Raw genomic sequence first — 13,147 nt, 5'->3', positions numbered from 1 at the left:
GTGTTCTCTACATCACCCTAAATTCTGCACAGGCTCATATCCATCAAGTTTCAATGTACAATAAGCTAATGAGAGAAAAGGAAAGGATTAGGATGAGGATACCTACCTCACAGCTTTATCAGGAGGAGGGTTATTGAGAACTACAGAATTGGAAGCATTTGCAGAGCTTGTGACAGATGATAGATCAATGGTAGCTCTACAGTGGTGATTGTTGTTTGTTGTTAATTTCTTGATTATTGAAGTGACTGTTTGAAAAAATAAAAAACAAATTCCTTGAGGTGAATTATTACCAATGATTATTCTGACCTTCTTCTAAAGTGGACGATATAGATGGATGTATGTAGGCACCACCTCTTCTAAATCAATGTTACCATGTACAAGTAATTTCTCCCAGAGCAAAATACTTTCTTGCATATCTGGCTCAGAAATTAACAAACTATGCTATTTCAACAACAATTCTCTGGGTGACTTGCAATTGAATTCATTTCGATACTAACTACCCAGAATTAGTGAAGATCCCACAGGTTAAGGACTCTGTGCCTTCCCCATTTCAGATGCCAGCCTCAAGTCCTGAGACCCCAGGCTTTTTTATCTGACTTGGTTACAAATTTGGTGGTTCTCACAATCTCCCTTCAGATTTGATAATTTGCTAGAATGACACAGAAAGAACTATACTAATGATTGGCTTATTATAAAGAATACAAATGAAAAGCCAGATGGAGAGGTAAATAGGGTGAATGAACAAGGGTCCTAAATATAGTCTCTGTCTCGGTGGAGTTGGTAGCTTTTGTTACCTAGGCCTGGTTGATTAAATCACCAGCCAGGTGACTGAACTTAATCTCCAGTGCCACTACCCTCCCTGACCTCCAGGTAGGGTTCAAAGTTCTATCTCTCTAATCAGGTGGTTGGTTCTTCTTCAGAAGCTATCTTGCTACTCTCCCCCGACCCCAAATCCTGGAGTCATCTCATTAACACAAACCTGGTATGGTCAAAGTGGGCTAGTTATTAATTAACAAAAGACCCTTCTATTGCTCAGAAAATTCCAAGCATTTTAGAAGGTCTGTGCCAGAAACCAGGGTAAAAGATCAAATATATTTTTTATTATACCACACAAACTTTGCCAGATGTTGGTTATTCTGAGTTTCTTATCCTCTGCATTGTGTTTGGGAATTTCTAAGTACTAAAACCTCGATTTTACCCTTTTCTGTTTTTCTTGGAGAACAGTGTTGTTGAAACTGCCTTGACATAAGGTGTATACAATTATTTATACATATGTTTCTCTGCAAAAACCATACAAATTAGTTTGCTTAAAATCCATATACAGTTTAATTTTTTTGTTTGCATTTTGTAGGCTTTTGACGGAGGAACTCAGTTTACTTGCCTTCTCTTTGGATATGAAATTACATGTAATCTCTATCCCAAATAAAACCATTTTCCCACTCTCAATGTATTTATCCTTCACATTATTTTCAGGTCTTTTTAACATTGGATTTAGTCTATGGTAAAATTAAAAGCTCAAAATTAAACACATATAGTGTAATTGTTTATATTGATATACCATACATATATATGTGTGTATATGTATATACACAGACACATACATATACAGAGAGAGATAGAGAGTATAATCAATTATATATTTGTGTTTTAATCTGTTTCACTCTGGGAGTTTCCTTTAAGGAGATTTTGTCTTTAATATATGTCTCTTTAAAAATATAAATACACAACCTGTGAAAAAATAAAAGTGCAGAGACAGAAAGTCATGACACCACAGAATGCTGGTATTTCTTTTCCTTTTGATTAATCCAACATGCAGATATAAAAGCATTTTGGTTACTTCAGAAGTTCAATGAAGTTTTGCTTTTTTGTTTGTATAATGAAAATATTAATTTAATCTTCAAGTGATACCATGTAGGGGAGATATGTCGGCAAAATTTTCTTAATGAAATGTCTAATATAGCCTCTCCAATGCCACATGTGTACCTGAGTGTGCGTACTTATAATATGAATGAGAATGCTATTATACAATGCTATGAGGAAAATGGACTTTTTAAAATATTTATTTACATATCCAAATGCATGTTAATCTTTCTGTCATTAAGTTCTTTAATTGTTTCTTTTTATTTCTAGGTAACCTTCAAAGCATCAAGACATTCAGTTTCACCAGATTTAAGATATGTTCTTCTGGCATATGATGTCAAACAGGTAAAGGAGTGATCTTCTTTGAAAGAAAAATTTTTGTTGTAATGTGTTCAAGTGACAGTTCGTAGTTTTCCTTGGTCATCTACTCAACTAGAGAAAATCTGACAGATCCAGTAGGTGCAGCTGAATACTGATAACCAATGCTGCAAGAGAGAGTTTTGGCACCAATATCCTTTCTTCCACACCTAGCTAGCAAATAACTAGAACAATCTGCTAGGTGCCTGTGCTGGTCTAAGTCCATCTCTTTTAGAAGGGAGTGTGGCAGAGCTTAGCAAATCCAAAAAATGGGGGCTTTTGACATTTCCAGGATAAGCCTTACTATGTATTTAAGTGTTGGGTGTATATGTAGATTAAGGGTTTTCCTAATGGCTGTGCTCTGAGCTGCAGTGTGGATTGTGGGAAGGGCTGGTGAAAACATTGATTTACATTATGGTCAGTGGATGCTTTGGTGATTTTTGAGCATAAGGCTTGTGGTTGTAGACATTTCTGAAAGTGGGGCATGGCAAGGAATCAATTCTGAACAAATAAAATGTTCTGATTGCAATTAGTGTTTCATTATTCCATGTCAGCTCTACAGCACAGTTAAAGCAATATGTATGGTTGTGGAGTATTTTTACTTTGATATAATTTGCACTGTTAAAAAGCAAATAAAATGTTGAAAAGACAATTCAGCAGATTAGTTTCTGTAGAAAATAAATGACTGGAAATTATTCAAGAATATTTTGTGTGCTTTAAGGCAGACAATAAAAATGTATAGACTTAAAGCAGGAAGCTTCATATAATGCATTGAAAGCCTTTGAGCACGTGAAATTTTACAGTTCAAAGAACCTTCTGCTTGATGGTTTTAGTCTTTTGTAATAAACATGTGCTATATTTTTAGACAAGTTTATATTTCTTATTTAAAATAATTAATTTATGCTACAAAAGGCAGGGAGATTGTAACCAAAGACATCTTTTCCTATTATAAATTTTAGCCCTTTTCCTTTGTCTTTGTTCTGTGTTCTCTCTATTCATTGAAATTTGGAAAAACATGTAATAGTAGGAAAAGTACTTGAGTTTTATAAACAAAAATATTACAGTATCCCCAAGTTTTTAAAATAATATTTATCTAAAGTTTTAACTTAAAATTACTTTTATATTAAAATGATAAAAAAGAAATCAGGTTTCAGTAGCTACAATAATTAAGACTATGTGGAACTAGTGGAAGGATAGACACATAGATCAATGAAACAGAATAGAGAACCCAGAAATAGACCCACACAACTCTGCCTAACTGATTTTTGACAGAATTACAAAAGCAATTCAATGGGGAAAAAAATACTACTTTGAACAAGTGGTCCTGAAGCAATTGGACATCCATGGGCAAAGTAAACAAGCCAAAACCCCCAAAATACACTGACCTAAACCTCACATTATATAAATCTCAAAACAGATTATGGATTTAAAGGTAAAATTTAAATGTATAAAACTTACGGGAAAAAATAGCAGCAAATCTTTGGTATCTATAGCTAGGAAAAGAGTTCTCAAACTGTATATCAGCTAGATCATGCTTAGCTACAATGGAATAAAATGTACAGAATTAGGTTAACTTTGGATATTTTCACAAAATATGTTAGGATTATATGAAAATATAATTAACACCAAAAATGTATACCTATAGACGAATCTTAATATCCCCCCATTTTAATATTTGCTTAATTTCAGAAAGAATGAAGATACTTTATGACATAGTCTCTGGAAGTGAGAGGAAGCTATTACTTTAATAGATAAAAAGATGAGCAAATGAAATCTCACAACCGCAGGGTGGGTGTGTGTGTGCCCATATGCACATACAAGATTGAACCATCTCCTTCAAGAAACATACAATCAGGTAGAGGTGATATGACACCAACACTTCTATCCACATACAGCATTGAATGATGCGTCATACGAGTGGTAATGTGAAATAATAGAAAAACATTCCATTCAAAATAATCATGTTAGAGAGGGAAGCACATATTGAATTCTGAAAGTCACATACGTAAAGGTGAATAGGAAAATATTCCAGTGGGGCAGATTACAAGAGGCTTCACGGAAGCAATGTGAAATCTTTGAGGTATAGCTGTCAATTCAGACTAGCCCAGAGGTGGACAATTTAGTGAAGAAAAAACAAACCTACAAATCTGGTTGAGCCCAAATTAAAAAGAACTTAGTAGAAACCATTCTGTTCTATATGGTTTACACTGAGATGACAATTTGGGGTCACTGATGGTTTTAGAGTCAGTAAATGCCGTGCTTTCCCTGTGTGTCTGTCATTGTGTGTGTGTGTACGCATACAGTGCCCATTAACAAAAACGGGAGAAAACAATCATACAAAATCCAACCACACAAACACATCCACTAAAATTATACTGGTGCGTTTTATTCCTTTTATCCCCCTTTATATATAAAAGTAGAGAAATAGGGATTATCATGAATTAAACATTGTTTAAGGCAGACAATGTTACCTTGATTTTGACGAGGAGAAAAGCCAATCTCAAAAAAGCCGGAAAATGCAGAATCAGACAGATCTAGACGTTTACCCAAGGTCTTTCAAGTAGGAAGTAGTAGCTGCACATTAGCAAATGACTTGTATAATGATTTGCCTTTGTCTTCATTCTACGGCAGATGAGCTGAACTAGAAAAAACTCAAAGTCTGGATTTCAGTAATTTACAGATTCTCCCTATTGTCAGACCTTGGATGTTCCCATGCTTAAAAAATGTGTTGAAACTATTTTTGAGTATATCCCTTTTTTTCTTGAATTAATATTTTTATGGGATCCATTTCCATAAATGGAATTTATGAATGAAAAGATCTAGCAAAATTTTAATTGGACTGAAATTCACAACAGTTAACACAAAATTAACTATTTTAAAGTGTACAATTCAGTGGCATTTAGTACATTCATGATGCTGTTCAAACACTGTCTCTATTTGGTTCCAAAACATTTTAATCATTCCCAAAGAAAACTTTATTCTCATTAATCATCATTCTTCATTCTTCCCTACCCACCCTCTGATAATCACTAATCTGATTTCTATCTATGAATTCATTTTTCTTTTGAATATTTTACATAAATGGAATCATACAACATATGACCTTTCATCTGGCTTCTTTCACTTAGCATAATGTTTTTAGGTTTATCTATATTATAATATGTATCAGTACTTCCTTTTTTATGGTTGAATACTATTTCATTGTATGTATGTACCACATTTTTTTATCCATTTATTCATTGAAGGATATTTGGTTTTTTCCAGCTTTTGGCTCTTATGAGTAGTGCTGTCATGAACATTTGTGCAGAAGAATTTTTTTGAGTTCCTATTCTCAACTTTGGAAATAAATGTTGAGGTGTGGAATTGCTGGGTAATGTGATAATTCTATGTTTATCTTTTTGAGAAACCACCAAACCACTTTCTAAAATGGCTGCACCACTTGACATTCCCACGGCCAATGTGTAAGCGTTCCAGTTTCTCTGTATCCTCACCCACAGTTGTTATTTTCCATTCTTCCTATTGTAGCTATCCTAGTGTATATGAATTGGTATCTCCTTATGGTTTTGGTATATACCTCCCTAATTAGACTAATGATGTTAAGCATATTTTCAGATGCTTATTGACCTTTTGTGTTTCTTTTTTGGAGAAATGTCTATTCAAGTCCATTGCCTTTTTTTTTTTTTTTTTTCTTTTCGTAGCTGAGTTTGAGAGCTGTTTAGACATTCTGGATAGTAGACCCTTATCAAATATATGATTTGCAAATACTTTCTTCCATTCAGTAGATTGTCTTTTCACTTTTTTGATAATGTCCTTTGGTGCATAAAGTTTTAAAATTCTGATGAAGTGTGACATCTATTTTTTCTCCTGTTACGCGTGCTTTAGGTACCACATCTAAGAATACACTGCTAAATTCAAGGTCGTGAGGTTTTACCCATATGATTTCTTCTAAGAGTTTTGTAGTTTTAGTCCTTAAATTTAGGTTGTTGATATATTTTGAATTGTTTTTTATTGTTTGAGGTAGGGGTTCAGGTATAAAACATTTTAAGCCTCCTGTTATATATTGAAAAACTGTTTTCCAAAATGGTTGTGTTGGTTTATACTACCCTTAGGCAATGCATAGCCTGTTATATTACCATCTTTACCAATGAAGAACTTTATCTTAAAGAAAGAGTAATTATTAAATTAATGGATTATATATAGCCTCAGTATTAGTTTTATTTTACTATGCGATAAATTACCCCAAACTTAGTGACTTTAAGAAAAACCTTTTACTGTTGCTCACAGTTTGTATCAGGAATTTGGTATTGGCTTAGGTGGGTGGTTCTTGCTTTAATAATGTTGCAATCAAGTATCAGCTGGGGCTGCAGTCATCTGACAGCTTGATTGAGGCTGGAGGATATACTTCCAAGGTAGATCTGTCATATGAATGGATAACTAATGCTTGCTTATAGCATGAAGGCTTAGGTTTCTCCACATGAAACTCTCTACAGTGCAAATTGAGTGTCCTCATAACATGGTGCTTTGATTGTCCCAGAGTTAGTAATGCAGAAGATAAAGATGGAAATTTCAGTGCCTTATATGATCTCTCTCTTTGGAAGTCGCCTGTTACTTTCACTGTGTGTGTGTGTGTGTGTGTATATGTGCATATATATATATATATATATATATATATATATATATATATATATTTGTCACACAAGTCAGATCTAATTCAGTGTTGGGGAGGACTACCAGGGGGTGAGGATGTGGGGAGACCACCTTAAAGTCTGGCTAACACAGTCCCCAAATATTTCATATTCATCCTACATGCAAAGAATACTTGAGGCCCCCCCCAATTTTTATCCATTCCAGTCCAGCATTTTAATCAAGCAGATCAGTCTCCTTAGACATGTTTTCTTGACTACAGTCCCTTGAGTGTATTTATATATTCATATATAAAATTAAATTTGCTTAATATATCAGTATATCTATGTATTTGTATCCATATAAATACTATAAAGATACACATATATTTTAGTATGTATTTAAATACCAATTGAATATTATTCTCAGTTGTTTTTTAGTTTTATTGTGAATAACATTTATTTACTCCACATATCTTTTGTGGTCTTAGTATTTTTTTAAACATCCATGTGTGTAATTCAATTATTAGGTTTATTGTCCTATCTTTAAATTTATCACTAATTTTTTGGCTTTATTTTTTGACTTGGAGAAATTTTGAATTTTCTGATAAAATTTATATCTCACTTTGTTATGTTTACTTTTGTTTTAGGCTTAGAAAAATGCCCACAAGTATGATAAATATGTAATTTACTTTTTTCTATTTTTATATATTTTATGCATAAACATTCATTCTATTTTATTAACTGTTTATCGTGACAAGTGACCAAAGCCTCTCTTTCTAATGACCATAGTAATGGAAAGAACTTTCTTTCATATGAATGAGTGTAATCGAAGCTATTCTCCCCAGCAGGAAGATTCCAAAGGGACATTTTTGATGTATTATTAGAAAACCACCCAACACAATAAACTGTGTCATGAATGCCACACATGTCCTCAATTGTCCCACAACTACAATGAAGAGGGAAAAAATATGAATGCTTCTCAAACTTACTCATATTTACTAACCTGAAAAATTTCCTGGTATAGAGAGAAAAGTCATGTGATAATAGTCTTCCCTCTGGGATTCTGTGACAGTCACTATATAGGATCTAGCACTGTTATTTTGGAATTAGGGGAGCTTGCTGGGGAGAGCTAATTTTGTTTTCTTTCCCTACTGATGTCCTCATTTTGAGTCAAATTTAGTGTAGGCCAAATTTAGAAAGTGTCTTCTAGGTTAGCAACCGAGTTCTGCTGTGTGTTACCTGTGGACTACCAGTGTTAAACACTAACCTGTGGGTTACCAATGTTGAAATGCTTTATTCATAGCTTGAGCTGACATCATCATTGTGTAGAAACTATGAAGAGTATGATCCTGACTTTTTTCTTAACCTTTTACATGTTAACTGTCCTATTTTAGCAAACACTACAATGATCTGCAATTATAATATCCATAGTCCTAAAGCAATTACGATTACTAATATAGGGTTATGGACAGTTTTTGAAGATTCTGTATTAGGAGTTGCATGCTAAATAAATCATGGAAAATATAAACCAATAATTTTTTAGTCCTTTGCAAAGAAGCCAAAGTAATGTTCATTTTTGTATCAATGTCAGTTTTATTGAACTTGGGCTGAATCTTTTCTATTGAGATGTATGGCTATTAATTAATTCTAATATGATTAATATGAAGACTATTTCCCCCATGCAAATTATTTGTATTATACAATATCAAAAAGGTAATTTCAACAAAGTGAGAAGTTGCTTTTTTTTTTTTCTGGCCAAATTGATGTTTCTCATAGTTTGAGCCTACAGCATGGTTCTGTTCCATAGAATTTGAGAATGATTTGTGCTTGTCTACAGGAATCTGTAGACAGATCAAGGTAAATGATATTTGCCTGTAAGACTCTTACAGTGTGGTAAAGGCTCTAGGATACAAATTCTGCCAATTTATTACAAGGGAAAAAGCGGTAGATAAGTGGGGGAAGAGGAAGAAAGAATCATTTATGATTGGAAGGAAAGATGAGTCTTCCTGTAGGGAGGTAGAGACGCTGCAGGGTCACTTTGGGGTGGTTTTGTGTCCTTAAGATTATAAGAGTGGTACTTATTCCCTTTGCTCCAAAAGGAAAAGTCTTCTGACAATAGTGGAGCTTAAGCCTGGCTGCCCCTGCTGAAGTGGTTTAGTGCTGAATGGGAAGCTTCCTGATAGTTCAATTTTTTTATGCCCAGACTACTTGTCACAATTGCAGGAACTGTCAGACCCTTGTAGGCATCTCACTTGGTGACCTTGTTTACATAGAAACTGACTCCAAAGCAAAGCAAACTTATAAACCTCCGGGTGATGTCCCAGAAATGCTGGAGAAAGGGGCAGGAAATCAGATAATCATTACTATTTTCCTCCTTTTTTAAAAGAAGATGTTGCACTTGCATAATGAAAGGGAAAATAAACAAAACCTTCATAAGTCTCATCTCATATATCCAGATTGTTGAGTTTATCCAACTATTTTTTTTAGGATGTAACAATATTTGAGAGAACTATTTCTAAAATAACTGGTATATTTTCTGCATTATTAGACCAAGGAAAGAGAACTAAGTGCTTTTCTCCTTGCCTCTTGGCTATCATTATGAACACTGATTACTCTGCAGTAACTCAGCGGGAGTTTTCCTGCCTGGTTTCACACATCTGTGTCCTTGTCTGAAGGATGGGGTATGGAAGAATGAAGAGCCTGGAGAGAAAGACAAGTGCTGCATGGTATCACTTATATGTAGAATTAAAAACAAAACAAAACAAAAACTTGTAAAAACAAAATAAAATGGTGGTTACCAGGGGATGGTGGATGGAGGAACAGGACAGATGTTATTTTAGGGGACAATCTTACAAGGAGTAGTAAAGAAGCCCTAGAGATTATAATGCACGGTAAAGTGAATATAGACAACAATATTGTATTATGATCATCAAACTTGCTAAGAGACTAAAACTTAATTATTCAAACTACTAGAAAGAAAGTATAATTATGTAATATGGTAGAGGTGCTAATTATCTCTACAGTGGCGATCATATTACAGTATATAAATTAACATGTACACATTAAACTTACACAATGTTATATGTCAAATATATTTCAATAAAAACAGAGAAAGAATCCTGGAAATGGAGTGAGAATATGTGTATATCACCTTTTGTTGGAAGGAACGTCATAGCCTTAGCAGGTTTTCCTTCAATCACTCTTGTTCCTTTTAATCAGTTTCCTACAATCAAGATAAACTCATCTTTAAAAAAAAAAAATCTGATTGTCATCTTCTGTTTAAAATCTTCCTAAGGCTTCTGGTGATAAAGAAGTCATAACCCAGCATACGAGGCCCTGCCTGCCTTTTTAGCCTCACCTTCCTCAACCCCACCCTTGCTCTCAGCACTTCTGGGATTTCCTGCAGTACCTTGAAACGCCATGCCCCCTTCCGTCATGGGGCTTTCACTTCTCTTCTGTCTGGAACAAATCCCTGCCCCTTTTCTTCATATTGATCATTTTTACTTATTCTTTAGATGCCACCTCAAGCATATGTGCTTAAACATCAAGGCTATTCCAGAACTTCTCAAATTTGGTCAAATTTCCCTATTATAAGTTTCATAGTGCTCTCCCTCCCCTTTGTAGAATTTAGCACAACTATAATTGTGTCTAACACAATGCCTGACACAGAATTACAAAAAAAAAAAAAAAAGAATAAAGAGAAACATAATTTATGAATTAATAAACAAGAACATTGTGCAAACTTTTCCTTAAAGTGCTGGGGGAGGGTCACTTGCCCTTCTCTACGCCTTTATAACATCTGGTACATACTCACATCTCACTCTTTCTGTCATTGCAATGAACACGTCCATTTATGTGTACATCCCCTTGACTAAACTATAAGATCCTTAAAGTCAAGAACTTTGCTTCATTCATTTTAATGCCCGTAGGGTTTTCTGCAGTGAATGGCACATAGTAAACACTTAGTCAATGTTAGCTGCACATGAGAGTCTCCTGGAGAATTTTAAAAATTATTAATGGTTAAATTCCACCCTGCAGAAATCCTGATTTAATTGTTTTGGGATATAGCCCAAACATTGGAGTTTTAAAAAACTCCCCAGGAGATTGTAATGTCAGCTAGGCTTATAGACCACTGAATTTCAGTGAATTTGTCTCTCCCACCTATTGAAAACTTTTCAGACTTCAAACAAAGGGAGTGATAAGGATTAAAATACCTACTCTTTTATACTGCACCTATCTGGTGCCGAAGTCTGTACATGTACATCTTCATTCCTTACCATTTCTCTTTATAGTAGTTGATGTTATTCTACTAATGAAAATACAGAGAGGAAGGAGATTCCCAAATTTGCATAATATGACTCTAGATTGAATTTTTTTTTCTGTAACAGTAGTTCTCAATATATGGTCTCAGAATAGCAGCACCAGGATCCCCTGAGAATTATTAGCAATGTAAATTCTTGGGCTCTGCCCAGACCCACTGCAACAGAAACTCTGGAGATGGGGCCCAAGATCTGCAGGTAGCAAGTCCTCCAGGTGATTCTGGCACAGCTCAAGATTGAGAGCCCCCTATTCAGAAGACCTGATTCCTACACATTTAAGAATTCTACTTGGGAAAAGACCTAAGCAGCCAGAACTTAACTGTGTATGTGGCAGTGATTTACAGAAAATATCATTTAAAAGAGAGAATCTACCATGTTCTCTTTAGTATTTCAAAATAATTTAATTCCGGCTTTAATGTTCCGCTGTTCCTTTCTGACCTTGGCGATTGGTCTGGCCTCATTTAGTCTTCAAGGTTGATGCTTAATCTATTACATTATAATTAGATGTGGCTTAGTGGGGAGTGCATGGAATTTGGAGGAAAATAGGTGAGTTTCTATTTAAGTTATACATACTTGAATTTTCTGTTGAAGTGTGGCATGCATGCAGGAGCCCGCACATACTGTGAGGATACTCTGATGAAGGTTTACAACTGAGCGTTTCTCTGTAACTATCACCCAGATCAAAAAGCAAAATATTACTGTGCTGCTTTCCAGTCACTACCCACCTCAAGGGACACCACTGTTCCAGCTTTTAACAGCTTAGATTATCTTTGTCTATTTTTCTACCTATATATACTCATACAGTATGTACTGTTCTGTGTATGTCTTCTTTTACTTAACAATAAGGTTGTGAAATATACCCATTTTGTTCAGTTGTCGGATAGTACCTTGTTCATTTTCCCTACTAGTATAGCATTCCACTGCATATATCATTGTTTATCCATTTTACTGCCGGTTGGACTGTAAAAAATACGTATCTGAACCAGAAATTTTTTGTGATGGATTGTTTCTCTGACCACTCCCTTTTCTGTCTATTACCCTGCTTCTTTTTTGGCACCTATTTCAGAAGGGGATTTTAGTAGAGGGAACAAACTTTTGTTGAGTACTCAAATAGTGCCTCTTATGTGGGAAGTTTGTCAATTTAAACCTGCCAAAACCCTTGGTCCTTAGTCAGTGATATCATATTTTACAGAGGTGCGAGACTTAGAAATGCTAACTAACTTACTTAAGGATCCTAGTTGCAGAGCTGGGACTCAATCCCATCTTTCTTGATCCAAAGCCCCTGCCATTTTTTGACAGTTAGTACATATCTCCATAGATTTAGTCTGTAATCTGGTGTAATTATTTTCCCATTCATTTGCAATTATATCAACTGTATTCTAATTAAGTAATTAGAAGACAAATAGAACTTGTATTGCATATAATTATTTGCAGTACTCAGGTAGCATTTCTTATATTTCTGCAGACTTACTAGTTATGCATTTTAGTTTTGTATTTGCTGCTTAGAAGTTGTTTCTCAAAAATAGCCAACTAACTGTGGGATGCACTTTGATACCATTAATATGAAAATATTCCTAAGGAAGAAAAAAGTATTCCAAAATACAGTGCAGTCTATATTTTATGAAACCTTGATTATCAGAATATTTGTGTTTAATAATTGTCATCTAGTATCTGACATTTCCCATATCAAAGTTATTTTTCCTTTATTCTGAGTTATGTTAAATCATAAACAGTTTTAACCATTTAAATCAAATTTCTTTTATATAGTATTCCAATTTAAGCATTATATATTATATGTTATTTAAACATTACTCCGATATGCTTAAAATTATTAGTCCATTTGAATTATTTAACAATTGCATTTTAAGCCATCTTTGAAAAGTCAATAGTGTAATGTATGTATTAATATATATTTAACACAAATGAAATAAGTAGAAACAAGTATTAAAAAAAACTCTTTAAACTAGTATTTATAGTTTTCTTACT

The 13,147-nt window shown here is 34.2% G+C and overlaps 1 protein-coding gene across 1 annotated transcript in view; it reads left to right on the top strand.

Annotated features, from left to right (window-relative positions):
* DPP10 (dipeptidyl peptidase like 10) overlaps nucleotides 1-13,147 on the top strand; it is a 630,338-nt gene that overhangs the window by 324,160 nt on the left and 293,031 nt on the right. The window contains exon 5 of the mRNA XM_057745327.1: nucleotides 2,131-2,205. Within this exon, the coding sequence (XP_057601310.1) occupies nucleotides 2,131-2,205 (75 nt within the window). The remainder of the gene's footprint in view (nucleotides 1-2,130; nucleotides 2,206-13,147) is intronic.

The sequence above is a fragment of the Hippopotamus amphibius genome, chromosome 8, assembly GCF_030028045.1.
Source record: "Hippopotamus amphibius kiboko isolate mHipAmp2 chromosome 8, mHipAmp2.hap2, whole genome shotgun sequence".
NCBI classification, from domain to species: Eukaryota; Metazoa; Chordata; class Mammalia; order Artiodactyla; family Hippopotamidae; genus Hippopotamus; species Hippopotamus amphibius.
This window is presented reverse-complemented; position numbering and strand designations above follow the sequence as displayed.